This window comes from Sander lucioperca, chromosome 21 (genome assembly GCF_008315115.2).
Source record: "Sander lucioperca isolate FBNREF2018 chromosome 21, SLUC_FBN_1.2, whole genome shotgun sequence".
Taxonomy (NCBI): Eukaryota; Metazoa; Chordata; class Actinopteri; order Perciformes; family Percidae; genus Sander; species Sander lucioperca.
The window spans coordinates 20,649,996-20,668,439 of record NC_050193.1 but is presented as its reverse complement, the minus strand read 5'-3'; the positions used below and the strand labels follow the sequence as shown (position 1 = coordinate 20,668,439).

General features: G+C 39.3%; 1 protein-coding gene and 3 gene segments (V, D, J or C); 1 reads left to right on the top strand and 3 right to left on the bottom strand.

Moving 5' to 3' along the window:
• Positions 1 to 5,740: 5,740 nt before the first annotated feature.
• Positions 5,741 to 6,342, bottom strand: LOC116037502. The segment is given in 2 exon segments: positions 5,741 to 6,172; positions 6,270 to 6,342. Coding segments are annotated over 2 exon segments (351 nt in total).
• Positions 6,343 to 9,977: 3,635 nt separating this feature from the next.
• Positions 9,978 to 10,582, bottom strand: LOC116037503. The segment is given in 2 exon segments: positions 9,978 to 10,383; positions 10,481 to 10,582. Coding segments are annotated over 2 exon segments (351 nt in total).
• Positions 10,583 to 11,085: 503 nt separating this feature from the next.
• Positions 11,086 to 11,597, bottom strand: LOC116037501. The segment is given in 2 exon segments: positions 11,086 to 11,387; positions 11,481 to 11,597. Coding segments are annotated over 2 exon segments (357 nt in total).
• Positions 11,598 to 16,965: 5,368 nt separating this feature from the next.
• Positions 16,966 to 17,862, top strand: LOC118494096 (the record flags this gene model as incomplete). The annotated part of the gene is made up of 1 exon (XM_035996570.1): positions 16,966 to 17,862. A coding segment is annotated over one exon (897 nt), but the record flags the coding sequence as incomplete, so codon positions are not given.
• Between the last annotated feature and the right edge of the window lie 582 nt (positions 17,863 to 18,444).

Here is an 18,444-nt window from a genome sequence, read left to right as displayed (position 1 = left end):
TATCTTAAATTGAATGTTCGTATTCTTTACAAACCTTATAACAGAGAAAAAATACATTCAGACTTCAACAGTCTCAATAAAACTATAACTCAGTCAGTTATTAATCATTACATTGTTGGTAAAAATAAAACAGGAAGTCAAAAAAACCTAAATCATCTGTTGCTGTCATTGTGTGCCTCTTTGTTTTATTCTCGTACTGCCATTATTATTTTAGGTCTCCTACTGCCTCCTGTTGGTCTTTGTTAAAAAAAAAAAAAAAACGTTCTTTAAGGTTTTTGTATAGCTCCTCTGGTAACTTTAACCAGTGTGTGTATCTGGCACAGTAATACACAGCAGTGTCTTCAGGCTGCACATTCTGTCCATTTAGAGTCACTGTGTTGCTGAAAGTCTCTAAGTCAATACTGAACTTGTTTTTTAGTGAATCTTTGTAGTATAAAGCTCCAGTAGTTTTCATTCCAATCCACTCCAGTCCTTTTCCTGCAGGCTGTCTGATCCAAGCTGTGTGGTAGCTACCAACTGAATAAGAGACCTGACAGGTGATGGTCAGACGTTGACCTGGCTGCACCGTCACAGAGGCTGGCTGTGTCAACTGTTCACACTCCACACACCTGTTGAAAAAAAGAAAATGTTTTGTAAGAAATGATAGTTATACTGAAAGAAGATCTGTTGACTTCAACAAATCCAAAGAGACTCACATCCAGCTGCCAACAGCAGCAGCAGAGCTACAGAGAACATGGTTTATTGTTATTCTGTTCTTTATTTATTCTTCTTAATTTTATTCCCTCTTCCGTACGTTTTTTGGCTCTCCGTAACTTCTGCATACTTTCAGCTATTAAAACCATTCAACTTTTAAAATGTTCAGCTCTTTCAGCTAATGATGTGACTTCTTCAACTTTTTTTCTACTATTTATACTTTTTAAAATATTAAGCTTTTTAACACTTTTTTTAACATTGAAGTCAATGAGAGCATGCTTCAAATCCTTTAAATCTTCTTCCGCTCCCAAAAGATTCAGCTCCTTTGTACTTTCACCTACAGACACCAAACAAACTTTATAATGTTCACGAAAGCTTCAGGTATTAGGCTATATCTTTTCAGTTTGATATCGTTTACAGTTGTTGTGAAAAAGCTGTTTACGTTTAGTGATCATTTCAGGATTTTTCTGCGTTTCTAGTGAGTGTGTGTTGCATCTGCCAGAGTGACTGAAGTCATCAAGTAGAGTGTGGAGGCTTAAAAAATTATCTTTGTCCCTTCTCTATAAATTGCTCTCACGCCCACAATATCTACTTGTCATACACAATTTACACATCAAAACTTAGGTATTTTAACACGACCATGACATATTACTAGACCGATTGGAAAACTGGGTTGGCATTTCTGGCTCAGTACTAAAGTGGTTTGAGTCTTATTTAAAGAATAGGGACTACTTTGTGTCTATAGGGAATTATACATCTGAGCATACAAATATGACGTGCGGAGTTCCCCAAGGCTCCATTCTGGGGCCTCTCCTGTTTAACATCTACATGCTTCCACTTGCTCAAATTATGGAAAACAATAAAATAAGTTACCATAGTTATGCGGATGACACACAAATTTATATAACCTTATCGCCAGGGGACTATAGTCCAATACAACAACTGACTAAGTGCATTGAACAAATTAACGACTGGATGTGCCAGAACTTTCTTAAATTAAATGAAGAAAAAACTGAGGTGGTTGTTTTTGGAGCAAAAGAGGAACAATTAAAAGTCAGCACTCAGCTTCAAACGATAATGTTAACAACAACAGACAAAGCCAGAAATCTTGGTGTAGTCATGGACTCAGACCTGAATTTTAACAGCAACATTAAGACAATTACAAAGTCAGCCTATTACCACCTTAAAAATATATCAAGGGTTAAAGGACTTATGTCTCAGCAGGACTTGGAAAAACTTGTCCATGCTTTTATCTTCAGTAGACTTGACTACTGTAACGGTGTCTTTACAGGTCTCCCTAAAAAATCAATCAGACAGCTGCAGCTGATTCAGAATGCTGCTGCTCGAGTCCTCACTAAGGCCAAGAAAGTGGATCACATCACTCCAGTACTGAAGTCTCTACACTGGATTCCAGTGCCTCAAAGAATTGATTTCAAAATACTTTTGCTGGTTTATAAACCACTAAACGGTTTAGGGCCAAAATACATTTCTGATCTGCTAGTACACTATGAACCACCCAGACCTCTCAGGTCACTGGGACAGGTCTGCTTTTTGTCCCCAGAGTCAGAACTAAACAGAGGAAGCAGCATTTAGTTTTTATGCTCCACATATCTGGAACAAACTCCCAGAAAACTGCAGGTCTGCTGCAACTCTCAGTTCTTTTAAATCAAGGCTGAAGACCTATCTTTTTGATGTTGGCTTTCTTTAAATAACTGTTCATTTCTTATACTGAAGTTGCATTGTTGACACTGTATGACAATCTATAAAAGCATATAAAGAGAAATTCCTATTTTATCTGCTTTTATATATTTAACTGTTTTAATTGCTCTTCAATGTTTCATTTCTTATACTGCACTGTAACTTTTATTCTCGTATTTTATCTGTTTTCATTTTTTTAATCTGTTTTCATGTAAAGCACTTTGAATTGCCCTGTTGCTGAAATGTGCTGTACAAATAAAGTTGCCTTGCCTTGCCTATTTTTGTCTAGTTTCAGTCAATGTGCTCAGTTATGCGATATGACTTATACGTTTGGCTCCGTGAGCTTCCAAATGACGAGAGTTCCACATCTCCCTCCATTCACTGCCATATTAAACGTCCTCCACATTTCCCAGCGAAACGCAGAGCGAACCACTTTTTTAAATCGCTGATATGCCCACATTTTTAAGTTTATCAACATAAATTTTACATGAATACGTTCACAAAGGTCGTGTGTCTCTAACGGTGAAGTCGTTGTTTCAATAGCATGTACTGTTGTGGATTTATTAAGGCTTGTTTGAAGGGTTCTCTCACACTGTCTCTCACTCATTAGCATTAGCAGGTGTGGTGCAGTTTAACAGCAGGTGACACGGTCACAATCAATGTGTCCCTGAGGTACATCAATCAATGTGTCCCTGAGGCAAACACCAATTCGCACCAAAGGGTGTTACCACTGACATATATAGCAATTCAAAGTTGCTTCCTTTTCTCTTTTTCCTCTCCTTTTATCTTTCCTCTCTTTTTCCTCTCTCTCTCTCTTTCTGCTTGTTTGTTCTATGCAATGGATATGGCTGATAATAAGTCTTTTTAGTCAATTCATTGAAACTTCCACTTTTGACAGTATTACAGTTTAGCTTCCAGCTTTCTAAAATGTATTTTAGCTCTTAACTTATGTGCAGTTCAGCTTCCAACTTCCAAGTTTTTCAGCAGTTTAGAACAAACAATTTGTTCCATATTTCTGCATTTTCATCAATGTTTTCTCACAGCATAATTTCCGATAAAATATTATATAACATATAAATTATTTTATACATTAGTGGTGTTATTCAACTTTTTAATGAAATTCATACTCATTCTCCCGATTTCCACTTTTTCAATTCTCACTACTTCAACTTCTTCTTACTAATTTAAGCTATTCATCCAGTTTAGCTTTAGCAATTCAGCTATTCAGCATTCCCACGCATTTTCTGCAGGAAATGCATTTTCTAGTGTTGAAACTGATGTGCTGTGAACTCCACTGACAGCCTGATGTGATGTTTTTATAGCTGAGAAACAAGGAAGGTCACTGAGTTTGCATAAAATCAAACATATGAAGCATCAATGTTGGTCTAACTGGAGTCAATAGAAGAGTTTGTTCAGTGTTATTATATCTGCAGTATAAAAGTGAAAATATTCAGTCTTTTTTGTTTTCTTCATATCCAGATGCAGATAATTGTATTGCATTAAACTGCCAATATTGTCACCCCTTATTTTCTAGACAGTGTTAATACACAACAATAATTCTTAATGACTGTATTATTATACTTTCTTCAAACATTAATATTTGTTATATAAAATGTAAACGATACAAGTAAATTCAAGCTAAACATTAACGTTAAATACTGTTATCAATGATCTCCACTTTCAGCTGTTTTCTCTTAGAAATAATTTTAATGAAATTACAGTATGTTGTGGAAAGAGTGACATATTCTTATTTACCTATTGATTTTATTACAGAGCATTATGAATCATTTTAGAGTATGAGTATCAGTCAGTTAAGATCAATGAGAACAGCAGATCTGAGTTTCTCCTTTTAGTAACAGAGGAGAGAGAAACTAGACACTGACTGTCCTCTAGTGATTTTTATAAAAGAAACAGTAACATTATATTTCATTCTCATAGATTCCACATCATATCATTTACAGACATAATTGTGTCTTACTTTGTAAAAATGTTTAATTTCAGCAACCGGATTGTTGGGCTGTCTTTGGACCTTATATCAATGAATGATCTTTTTGCGGTTTTTAATGTGTTTTCAAGTTTGTGTATAATGCAGAGAGGAATATAAATTTATAAAAAACATATATGAAAATAAAATTACAGAATATAAAAGAACTTAACCACCTGAAAACAACAAAAATGTATTATAAAATGTTTAAATAAATACAATTTATGAAAAATATTTCAAACTTGTGCACTACCAGCCTGAAAGAATGAGTACTGTAGGATTTTGTACAGCTGCTCAATCAACTCCAGTCACTGTGGCTCTCGAGCACAATAATAAACAGCAGAATCTTCAGTCTTCAGACTGTTCATCTGCAGATACAGCTGCTCTCTGCTGTTGTCTCTGGAGATGGTAAACCGGCCTTGGACTGACTGAGAGTAGTAGATGCTGCTACTATCCGATTCGATAGTTGCTACAAATTCCAGTCCTTTTCCAGGAGCCTGTCTGATCCAGGCCATCCAGCTGTTACTGAATGACAATCCAGATGTTGTACAGGTCAATCTGTGGGATTCTCCAGGTCTTTTAACTGCTGGTTCAGATTCTGTCAGAGTCTGACCATCAACACCTGTCAAACCAAAATTGATAAGCATGTCATGCATTACCTTGGTACAAGATCAGAGAAAATATTCATTTGAAATATGTCAGTAATACAAATGGGAATGTAAAATCAAGATCAGTGAAAATCTTCACCTGCCCAGCAGATAGTTAAAAGCAGTAGTCCTGTCCTATAGTCCATCATGTTAAACTGTGTGTCCACTGTTCTCTGTCCTCCTCTCTGCACTCAGATAAGTAGAGGTGGAAGATATCTGAGTTTTGCATTGACTCCTCCTCACAGGGAGGAACTGGATCTGACTTTGATCTCAGTTACTGTTTGGTGAAACTGGAAAATGAATGTTTACTGTACATGAGACATTCCTTCAGTATACTAGTCTGCATCATGTGAAGACACTTTCACACTACCCCTGAAGTGATTAACTACATTTAAACAGTAAAAGACAAAAGACAAGGGTTATTAATTATGTTATACTTTTTGTGACAAAGTCTTCAAGAGTCATAACATTTTCAGTATGTGGATGCCATGAATATACATCCATATATACAAATATACATCCATTAAGTCAAAACAAAGAAATTCCATTATTTAAGTTAATTTCATGTGGGATGAAGATTAATTTGTATAAATATTGTGAGTCAGAAAGAGAAGACACTTTTTGGAAATTGACTTCACTTATTTAATATTATTGTACATATTATACTTAGCGAAGTTATATTACTTTTACTGTTTCATTGCTAAATATGTCTTTCTCTCTTTACTGTAACAGTGAGCTGGTGTTGAAACCATTAGTGGTCTGAGGGCTCCTCCTCTGGTGGCTTCATGTTACAAGTGTTCAGGCTCTGAGGGGTTTTTGTTCAGGTCTACTGATGGTTTGTGTTACTGTGGCTCTCTGGCACAATAATACACAGCAGTGTCTTCAGGCTGCACATTCTGTCCATTTAGAGTCACTGTGTTGCTGGAAGAGTCAAAGCTGATACTAAACTTGTTCTTCAGTGAATCTTTGTAGTACGTGGTGCATCCAACACAGCCACGTACAATCCATTCCAGTCCTTTCCCTGCAGGCTGTCTGATCCAAGCTGTAGCATAGCTACCAACAGAATAAGAGACCTGACAGGTGATGGTCAGACGTTGACCTGGCTGCACAGTCACAGAGGCTGGCTGGGTCAACTGTTCACACTTCACACCTGTGGAGGAAAACATGTTGAGTATTGAATCAGTGTAATAGCAGTGAACAGTGTGCTGTGATCATACTGTCAGTGTCTCTGCCTCAGTGAGACTCACAGGATCCAGCAGCCAGCAGCAGCAGCAGAGCTACAGAGAACATGGTTGTTATTGAAGGTGATCTGATGGGAGCTTCTCTTCTTCTGCTGCAACTGACAGCATGATATCAAGTCTTTATAGTAGACTGTAAGGAAGTTCACTTTGCATAGAGAAGGACACTGACAGGCTATAAAAGAAGGATGGACTGTCCTGTCAAAAGCTGTCAATGCTTGTAATTGTGTTATGAACATGTATTTTGACACTGCAACTAAATAATTTCCCTGAGTGGATCAATAAAGTAATCTGATTCTGATTCTGAAAGACAATGTAATTATTATCACGGCAAAGTTAACACAAATTGAAATTTATTTTTATTAATTCTTCACAAAACTTCTAATACAAGTCAGACATGTAAAACAAACAGATTTACATTTACACTCAGATCAACAGAATATTTAATGTCTGCTTCAACTACATCTGGGGGAGCTGCAATAAAACCTGTCTGAATGAAAGAGTTTTATTGAGACTATTTCTCTGAGTGTGTTGATGATGTTACTCTGTGAATGAGGTTTGTCAGAAAAACATCTATTGTTCTTACCTACCCAGTTAAATGACAGGATGAGAAAAACAACCAAATAATCAGGTCTGATCATTATTAAAGCCAGTTGTCTCTGTCCAGTCTACAGCGTGTATGTCAGTGATTTAGTGTCTGTCCTTCACTCTGCAACACATATGTAGAGATGGAAGAGATCAGAGATTTGCATTGACTCCTCCTCCTATGAGAGAAACTCAACAACACATCTCTGGAAAAATATGATTTATATATCTTTCATTATATTTTTAATTTATGATTTTTTTTTAATGATGAAGATAATTTTCAAGTTATTCAATTCCACTTAGATGTATTTATTTATTCTGCTCAGCAGCATTTGGTGGGCCATCCATATACTGGATATATCATGCATAAATGTCTAAATATATTCTCAACACCTGCTGTTCAAAATCAATCAAAATCACAAAACAGGAAGTCACAAACCATGACATCAGCTGTTGCTTCCATTGTGGTCATGTATTTGTGTGTGTGATTAGAGACACTGTCATATTCTCCTTTGTGTAATCTGACGTCTTATCTTCTACTGCCACCTGGAGGTATTTGTGAAAATACTTTGTATGAGGTTTTTGTCAAGCCTCTCTGCTTCCTTTAACCACTGTGTGTTTCGCACAGTAATACACAGCAGAGTCCTCTGGCTTTAAGTTGGACAGTCTCAGATACATCATGTTGTTGCTGTTATCTCTGGTGACCTCTGCTCGTCCTTGCACACTGCTGGCATAATATTTTCCACTAGAATCGCTGTAAATAAACCCTATCCATTCCAGTGCTTCACCTGCAGGTTGTCTGATCCAGTGCATGCTGCAGCAGCTAAATGTGAAGCCAGATCCCCTGCAGGAGAGACTGAGAGTCTCCCCAGGCTTTTTCACTACTGAACTGGAAGGAATGGACTCCATACTCTGACCTGTACAACCTGATGAGATGAAAGGAGAGAAGAACCGCAGAAGAAAGTGAGACAGTCACCTGGGAAGTTTTCTGCTGTCATTGACTGACCATCAGTCCATGTTGTCTGAGAAAAGATAACACAGCAAGAAGCAGGAGAACTCACAGGGCAGAGAGAGAGCAACCAGCAGAAGAGTGAGTGTGTTCATCATCCTGAGGCTGGAGATGTGACATCTGATGCTCCACACAAAGAACAAGAGCAGTCAGCAGGACAGAAGTACACTGCACACACTGAAGATTTGCATCAGGACATAATGGGGAGGGAGTGGCTCCTAAACCAGCACTCTGTTATAGTTTGTATAATTTATTATTTGTTCATTTTTTAATTATAGTTGTTTGTCATTCTATGTTAGATACAATATCACATTCAGAGACAAGGGCACTTTTTGTTTTGTATTGTTCTATCGGTTACACTTTATAATTATTGTACATGAATTGTGGTGAATCTATGCATGAAAAAGCATGAAATAATTCATGTAGTACTTCAGTAATGTACAAAGATTAATAGTATCTCATGCATGACTTAATGCAGGAACAATACGTTAATTAATGCATCAATTAAGGTATTTGAATCATCAAGATTTCTGATTTATTAATGATGTTCATGTCTTCTTCAAAGAACTGACCAGTCACAGCAGTGTACATATATTCAGAAAACCTGTAGTGTTGTAATCATGGTTAAATAAAAATGCATCATCCATTACTTCATCATGTTTGTGGCCCTTCAAATAAAGTGCTGACCTGGTTCATCTTTAACATTGACAAATAAGATATGATTAATGGTGGCATAAAATTAAATGTATTAAGAATTTAAGGAGTGGGTTGGCAAAATAATACTGAGGTCACTACATTTACACAAACTAGAGTATACTGCTGATGCATTTTTATGGTTGCTGTATTCACAACAACATAATGCACTTAAAAAGTAACACCTGAGAACAATGCTCACCCAAGTAGGATATTTATGAATTTTACTTTTTACTAACTTACTACTTGACAATATTTTTATTTGAGGGGTCACAAAGATTTCCAGTCCCATTGTTATAAAGTGTTACTGTTCTATAATTTATCCATAAATAAAGGCCGTTTGTATGGTACATGTTAAGTTGAACTGAAGAATTAATGATTACATTACATTTGACGCTTTTATCCATAGCAAGCTCATGTAAATTTGTGTTTGAGTCACATGCTGGTTGCTGGGTATTTGTGCAGGTCTGTTGGTGGTTTGTATCACTGTGGGGTAACGCACACAGTAATACACAGCTGTGTCCTCAGGCTGCAGATTCACTCCTGTTAATGTCACCGAGCTAGAAGACGTGTGTGTGTGGTAAAGGAACTTGTTCTTCAGAGCATTATTTTGGTAAAAGCTACCTCCACCCCACCGATGGATAATCCAGTCCATTGGTTTTCCTTCACTCTGTCTGATCCAACCTGTTGCATAGCTGTTATCAGTCAAAGAATAACCAGAGACCTGACAGCTGATGGTCAGAGACTGTCCAGGCTGCACAACCATTGAGTCTGTCTGGATGAGATCAATACTGTTCACACCTGTGGAAACACAAATCAACATTATCTCCATCATTCATCTGACTATTCAGTGTTTCTAATGTGTGTATTAGAGTGAATCCACTGAAAGCTCCTCACAGGATCCAGCAGCCAGCAGCAGTATCAGAGCTACAGAGAACATGTTGATGTTGAAGCTGAACTGATGTGAGCTCTTCTGTCTCTCAATGACACACACACACACACACACACACTTCACTTCTTTATGAGGCAACACACAAGGAGGCTGATTCACATACTGATGATAGTAAGTCAGCTGACTAAAGTATATTTGAATAATTAAAATGAAGGTAAATGTTCAGGTGTTGTTTTTCATCTCACATAAAGAGAAGTTGGAACCTGAATCTCTGACAAACATATGTTGGATTGTTCATGAAAAGTAAATCATGATATTATGGAAGAGAAACTGACTTTTTTAGGATTCATTTATACTGTAGTTAAATTACTGAATTTATTCCATCACTTGAAAGGTTATATATAACTTCAATAATGTATCACTGATTTCAATGTCAGAGTATTTAAATGTATTAATTGTACTGTGTTCAATTTAATTACTGTAAGAACCATTTGGGTTGTGTCTGTTTCTCTCCTTGCTGTAACAGAGAGCTGGTGTTGAAACCATTAGTGGTCTGAGGGCTCCTCCTCTGGTGGCTTCATGTTACAAGTGTTCAGGCTCTGAGGGGTTTTTGTTCAGGTCTACTGATGGTTTGTGTTACTGTGGCTCTCTGGCACAGTAATACACAGCAGTGTCTTCAGGCTGCACATTCTGTCCATTTAGAGTCACTGTGTTGCTGGAAGAGTCGAAGCTGTTACTGAACTTGTTCTTCAGTGAATCTTTGTAGTATGTTGTGTATCCAACACCTCCTCTTATAATCCACTCCAGTCCTTTCCCTGCAGGCTGTCTGATCCAAGCTGTGGGATAGCTACCAACAGAATAAGAGACCTGACAGGTGATGGTCAGACGTTGACCTGGCTGCACAGTCACAGAGGCTGGCTGGGTCAACTGTTCACACTTCACACCTGTGGAGGAAAACATGTTGAGTATTGAATCAGTGTAATAGCAGTGAACAGTGTGCTGTGATCATACTGTCAGTGTCTCTGCCTCAGTGAGACTCACAGGATCCAGTAGCCAGCAGCAGCAGCAGAGCTACAGAGAACATGGTTGTTATTGAAGGTGATCTGATGGGAGCTTCTCTTCTTCTGCTGCAACTGACAGCATGATATCAAGTCTTTATAGCAGACTGTGAGGAAGTTCACTTTGCATAGAGAAGGACACTGACAGGCTATAAAAGAAGGATGGACTGTCCTGTCAAAAGTTGTCAATGCTTGTAATTGTGTTATGAACATGTATTTTGACACTGCAACTAAACAATTAAGTATTGTGATTCTGATTCTGAAAGAAAAATGTAATAATTATCACGGCACAGTTAACACAAATTGAAATTTATTTTTATTAATTCTTCACAAAACTTCTAATACAAGTCAGCCATGTAAAACAAACAGATTTACATTTACACTCAGATCAACAGAATATTTAATGTCTGCTTCAACTACATCTGGGGGAGCTACAATAAAACATGCCTGAATGAATTTTATTGAGACTGTCTCTCTGATTGTGTTAATGATCTTGAACTGAAGCTTACTCTGTGAATGAGAAAAGAAAAAAAAAGTTTTGACATGTTGAGTTTTTGTACAGTGTTGCTCCTTCCTGTGTCACTGTGCCTATCGAGCACAATAATAAACAGCAGAATCTTCAGTCTTCAGACTGTTCATCTGCAGATACACCTGCTGTCTGCTGTTCTCTCTGGAGACGGTAAACCGGCCTTGAACTGACTGAGAGTAGTAGATGCTGCTACTAGCACTGCTGATGTAAGCGATCCATTCCAGTCCTTTTCCAGCAGCCTGTCTGATCCAAGCACTAGCAATATTACCACCAAACCCAGAATATGTGCAGGTCAGTCTGTGGGATTCTCCAGGTCTTTTAACCACTGATTCAGACTCAGTCAGTGTTTGACCCTCAGTACCTACAGACATTTAAACAGCTCATTAGTTTCTGTAATGCAGCCATGTTGTCTTTGTACCAGGAGGTTTGTCAGAAAAACATCTATTGTTCTTACCTGCCCAGTTAAATGACAGGATGAGAAAAACAACCAAATAATCAGGTCTGATCATTGTTAAAGCCAGTTGTCTCTGTCCAGTCTACAGCGTGTATGTCAGTGATTTAGTGTCTGTCCTTCACTCTGCAACACATATGTAGAGATGGAAGAGGTCAGAGATTTGCATTGACTCCTCCTCCTCAAACAGAAACTCTCTGGAAAAATATGATTAATGTATCTTTTATAATATTGTTAATTTATGATTGTTTTTAATGATGAAGATTATTTTCAAGTTATTCAATTCCACTTAGATGTATTTATTTATTCTGCTCAGCAGAATTTGGTGGGCCATCCATATACTGGATATGTCATGCATACATTTCTATATATATATTCTCAACACCTGCTGTTCAAAATCAAAAGCATAAACATTATTAACCGTCACAAAACAGGAAGTCACAAACCACTACATCAGCTGTTGCTTCCATTGTGGTCATGTATTTGTGTGTGTGATTAAAGACACTGTCATATTCTCCTTTGTGTAATCTGACGTCTTATCTTCTACTGCCACCTGGAGGTATTTGTGAAAATAATTTGTATGAGGTTTTTGTAAAGCCTCTCTGCTTCCTTTAACCAGTGTGTTTCTCTGGCACAGTAATACACAGCAGAGTCCTCTGGCTTTAAGTTGGACAGTCTCAGATACACCATGCTGTTGCTGTTATCTCTGGTGACCTCTACTCGTCCTTGCACACTGCTGGTATAATCTGTTCTACTAGCATCACTGTAAATACGGCCTATCCATTCCAGTGCTTCTCCTGCAGGTTGTCTGATCCAGTGCATGCTGCAGCAGCTAAATGTGAAGCCAGATCCCCTGCAGGAGAGACTGAGAGTCTGCCCAGGCTTTTTTCACTACTGAACTGGAAGGAATGGACTCCATACTCTGACCTGTACAACCTCAGGACATAATGGGGAGGGAGTGGCTCCTAAACCAGCACTCTGTTATAGTTTGTATAATTTATTATTTGTTTATTTTTTTAATTATAGTTGCTTGTCATTCTATGTTAGATACAATATTACATTTAGAGACATGAGCACTTTTTGATTCGTATTGTTCTATTGGTTACACTTTATAATTATTGTACATGATTTTTTGTGAATTCATGCAAGAAAGAGCATGAATTAATTAATGTAGTACTTCAGTAATGTACAACGATTAATAGTATCTCATGCATGACTTAATGCAGGAACAATATGTTAATTAATTATCATTTAAGGTATTTGAATCATCAAGATTTCTGATTTATTAATGATGTTCATGTCTTCTTCAAAGAACTGACCAGTCACAGCAGTGTACATTTATTCAGAAAACCTGTAGTGTTGTAGTCATGGTTAAATAAAAATGCATCATCCATTACTTCATCATGTTTGTGGCCCTTCAAATAAAGTGCTGACCTGGTCCATCTTTAACATTGACAAATAAGATATGATTAATGGTTGCATAAAATTAAATGTATTAAGAATTGAAGGAGTGGGTTGGTAAAATAATACTGAGGTCACTACATTGACACAAACTACAGTATACTGCAGATGCATTTTTATGGTTGCTGTATTCACAACAACATAAGGCACTTAAACAGTAATGCCTGAGAACAATGCTCACCCAAGTAGGATATTTATGAATTTTACTTTTTACTAACTTACTACTTGACAATATTTTTTATTTGACGGGTCACAAAGATTTCCAGTCCCATTGTTATAAAGTGTTACCGTTCTATAATTTATCCATAACTAAAGGCCATTTTTATGGTACATGTTAAGTTGAACTGAAGAATTAATGATTACATTACATTTGACGCTTTTATCCATAGCAATCTCATATAAATTTGTGTTTAAGTCACATGCTGGTTGCTGCAGTCGGCGGGGACGAGGCAGCCGGCAGCTGCCTTCAACCTCCTACCTAACAGTCGGCTCTATCGCCTAGTTTTTATTATACTAATAAAGTGTTTTTAAAACCAAAGATACATTTTTACGTGTAAGTAAGTATTAGCCTCACGCTAATTTATCAAGACTAGGCCTACCGGCTAAACTAACGCTAGCTTCATGGCAACCTCTACACCTGGCGAGTCCCCACTCCCCCTCAGGATTTCCTCGTTGTTTAATAATACAAACAAAGAAATTGCTGACCTCAGGGAAGATGTTCGTCGGCTTTCCGAGGACTTAAAAACCAAAGATGCTTTGTTAACCGCCTGCTTGGATGTGGCTCATAATCAGTCGCTCCGGATCTCATCTCTCTCGGCGGCCTTCCAGGATACCGCGCCATGGGACCCAGCTGCCTGCCTACGCCCATCGTCCTGCTCGACACCGGTTATCAAGCCACCCTGGACTGAGGTGGTTTGCGGCCGAAAGAGAGCCTCGGGTAGGGCTCCATCGCCTCCTGCCCTCAGCCTCTCCAACCGCTTCAATGCCTTGTCGGAGTCGGAGCCGGTGGTGGCCAGTGCGGCTCACCGGGCTCGCCCCGCTTCAAAGCAGACTGACCAGCCGTCGTCACGGAAGACGATTGCTACCGCGCGGCGAAAGCTTCTGAGGGATGCGGTAGTCAGACGGTCCGGTGGCCTACACTGCCTGGATCGGCCAAATGACAACGTTCCTCAAAAACAATCCCCACAACCGAACGGTAAGCAATCTTCCTCTTCTTTTCCCTGCCCATCTGAAACCGACACTGACTGTTTTGCTCCCGTCACCGGCTATCCACACCCCCCCACTCCTCGTCCGCTCTTCCCCCTAACCACAGTAATTATTGGGGACTCCATCACTAGAGACCTACGGTTTCATAATGCTGTCACACACTGTTTTCCCGGAGCCAAAGTTGCAGACATCCTGGCTAAAGTTATGGACCTGATACCCTCATTTCCGACCTCTATCAAACGCATCGTGGTCCATTGTGGACATAACGACATGTCCACTCGGATTCAGGAGTGTGAGCGCACAAGGCGAGACTTTACCACTCTCATTGAGGCTTTAAAAAGCACTGGGAAGTCGGTTTTTATTTCGGGCCCACTTCCATCTCTAGGTCGCGGATCATGCCTCTTTAGTAGACTACTCTCCCTTAACACCTGGCTCCAGCTCACATGCAGCATTCACAAGATAGGTTTTATTGACAACTTCAATCTGTTTTGGGAACGTGGCTCCCTGTTCAGCAGGGATGGGATTCATCCCAATACACGCGGAAGCCAGATGCTACGTGGAAATTTGCACCACGCCCTGCATACCCAGACCTCTGATTGACTGTTTACATCCCGTAAACACTCCCACAAGCACACTGACCAGACACACTCTGCCAAAGTCAATAATCAGAGATACAGCGCTACACGCTCCCTTCAGAGCAATCACCCATTCATAATCCCATAACCACCGTGTCTGTCCCCCGACTGAGACCGATTAAACAAAACACTAATAAAAGAGGTGCTATACTAAACAACCTAATTGGAATTAAAACAACCACTGCAACGATAGAACAGACTAGGAAAATCAAATGTGGACTATTAAATATTAGATCTCTGTCATCGAAAGCATTATTGGTAAACAAATTGATATCAGATAACCACATTGATTTATTCTGCCTCACCGAAACCTGGCTGGGCCATGGCGAATATGTTAGTTTAAACGAAGCCACTCCTCCCAGTCATAATAATACCCAAATTCCACGAGGCTCAGGCCGAGGAGGGGGAGTTGCAGCCATATTTGACTCGAGCCTGTTAATTAATCCTAAACCTAAACTAAATTATAATTCGTTTGAAAGCCTTGTTCTTAATCTTCAACACCCAACATGGAAAACAGTACAGCCAATTATATTCGTTGTTGTTTACCGAGCACCAGGTCCATATTCTGAGTTTTTATCTGAATTCTCAGAGTTTTTATCATGCGTAGTCCTTCAATCAGACAAAGTACTTATTGTAGGTGATTTTAATATCCATGTGGACGTTGACAGCAATAGCCTTAGTACTGCTTTCAATTCACTGCTAGATTCTATTGGTTTCAGTCAGAGGGTGCATAAGGCCACGCACTGTTTTAACCACACCCTCGACCTTGTGCTAGAATATGGCATCAAAATTGACGATTTAATAGTATTTCCGCAGAATCCTTTATTATCAGACCATTTTTTAATAACTTTCGAATTCCTACTACCAGACTATACAAAATTAAATAAAAGTTTCTACACTAGATGCTTATCTGACAGTGCTATAGCTAAATTTAAGGAAGATATTCCAACAGCACTTAACTCAATGTCATGCCTTAATATAACAGAGGACCGTTATGTTAACTTTAGTCCCTCCCAACTTGATAACTTTGTAGACGCTGCTACGGCCTGCCTACGGACTACTTTAGACTCTGTTGCTCCTCTCAAAAAGAAGATGATGAAGGAAAGGAAATTAGCACCTTGGTATAACTCCCAAACTCGTAAATTAAAGCAAATCTCACGAAAGTAAATGGCGTTCCACCAAACTGGAAGAATCTCGTGTGGATTGGCAAGATAGTCTAAAAAATTATAGGAGGGCCCTCAGAAATGCCAGATCAGACTACTACTCAATACTAATAGAAGAAAATAATAATAATAATTCTTTTCAGCACTGTAGCCAGGCTGACAAAGAGTCATAGCTCTGTTGAGCCATCTATTCCTATAGCTCTGAGCAGTGATGACTTCATGACCTTTTTTAATGATAAAATTATAACAATTAGAGAAAAAATTCATCACCTTCTGCCCACAGCTTCTAACGGCTCACCATTGGGCGCAGGAGGGCTAGAAAGAACGATAAGACCTGATACTTATTTAGACAGCTTTTATCCTTTAGACCTCCAACAATTAATGTTAAAGGTCTCTTCAGCTAAGCCAACTACCTGTCTCTTAGACCCCATTCCAACGAGGCTACTTAAAGAAGCACTACCCATGGTCAATACCACATTACTAGATACGATCAATATGTCCTTATTAACGGGTCACGTACCGCAGTCTTTTAAAGTAGCTGTGATAAAACCTATTCTGAAAAAACCCACCCTCGACCCTGAGGTCTTAGCCAACTATAGACCTATATCAAACCTCCCATTTCTCTCCAAAATCCTTGAGAAGGTAGTCGCTAATCAATTGTGTGACTTTCTGCATAGAAATAGTCTATTTGAAGACTTTCAGTCAGGATTTAGAATGCATCATAGCACAGAGACGGCACTGGTGAAAATCACTAACGACCTTCTAACTGCTGCTGACAAAGGACTTGTCTCCATACTTGTCTTATTAGATCTTAGTGCTGCATTCGACACTATTGACCATACCATCCTCTTACAGAGACTGGAATATTTAGTTGGCATTAAAGGAATCGCACTAAGCTGGTTTAAGTCCTACTTCTCTGAGCGATCCCAATTTGTTAATATTAATGATAAACCATCCAAATACGCTAAAGTTAGCCATGGCGTTCCTCAAGGCTCAGTGCTTGGACCAATTCTATTCTCTTTATATATGCTTCCTCTAGGCAATATTATTAGGAAACACTCAATTAACTTTCACTGTTACGCAGACAACACCCAATTATATCTGTCAATTAAGCTCGACGAAAGCGGTCAGTTAGCTAAACTTCAAGCGTGCATTAAAGACATAAAATCCTGGATGACCCACAATTTCCTGATGTTAAACTCAAACAAAACGGAAGTTATTGTGCTGGGACCCAAGCACCACCGAACTTCATTATCTAAAGATATAGCTACCCTAGATGGTATTGCCCTGGCCTCCAGCACTACTGTCAGAAATCTAGGAATCATTTTTGACCAGGATCTATCCTTTAACGCCCACTTAAAACAAACCTCTAGAACAGCCTTTTTCCATCTTCGTAACATTGCCAAAATCAGGAACATCCTCTCGCAAAACGATGCTGAAAAACTAGTCCATGCATTTGTTACTTCCCGGCTGGACTACTGTAATTCTTTACTATCAGGCTGCTCAAATAAGTCCCTCAAGACCCTCCAGCTGATCCAGAATGCTGCAGCACGTGTTCTGACAAGAACTAACAAAAGAGATCACATTTCTCCTGTATTAGCTTCTCTGCATTGGCTTCCTGTAAAATCCAGGATTGAATTTAAAATCCTTCTCCTGACCTACAAAGCACTAAATGGTCAAGCACCATCATACATAGAAGAGCTCTTAGTACCTTATTGTCCCACTAGAGCACTACGCTCCCAGAACTCAGAGCTACTTGTGGTTCCTAGAGTCTCTAAAAGTAGAATGGGAGCCAGAGCCTTCAGCTATCAGGCTCCTCTCCTGTGGAACCAGCTCCCAACTTGGGTTCGGGGGGCTGACACCGTCGCCACATTTAAGAATAAACTGAAAACCATCATCTTTGATAAAGCTTATAGTTAGGGAGTGAGGAGTTGCAGCATAGTAGAGTAGAGTAGAGGGAGGCAGGAAGTACAAGCCCGTTCCGGCAGGGGAGAGTACGAGCCCGGTCCAGGGCCCCTCTCTTTAGCCTGCCTCTCTTAGTTATGCTATTATAACTCTAGACTGCTGTGGGAAGCTCCTACCAAGGACACTATGAGCTACTCCCTCTTCTCTCTTTTCACTTGTCTCCTTTTGTGTGCATCTTAGTCCCAGAAATGCCTGTTACTAACCTATCTCTGGGGAGTTTTCTCCCCGGAGTCCCTTTGCTTCTTCTTCACCCAGAACATTGCCTTGGAATTGGGTGGCACCTACACCGGGGTCCTGGGTGCAGCTGACGCTATGGACTTACTACACCCTGCTACGCTCTGCGATTCCCCGCAGTGTCCGACTGCGTCCTGCCGCGTCCAACCACTTCCACCCAGGTTGCTGTGCCACACTACACCCCGTAACGCCCTGCTGTGCCCTACTAAGACATGAACTACTACGACTACCATTGTGATCACTGTTTCACTATCTTTATTATGACTATTATTGCCACCATTCACCACTCCCCCAACTGGTGCC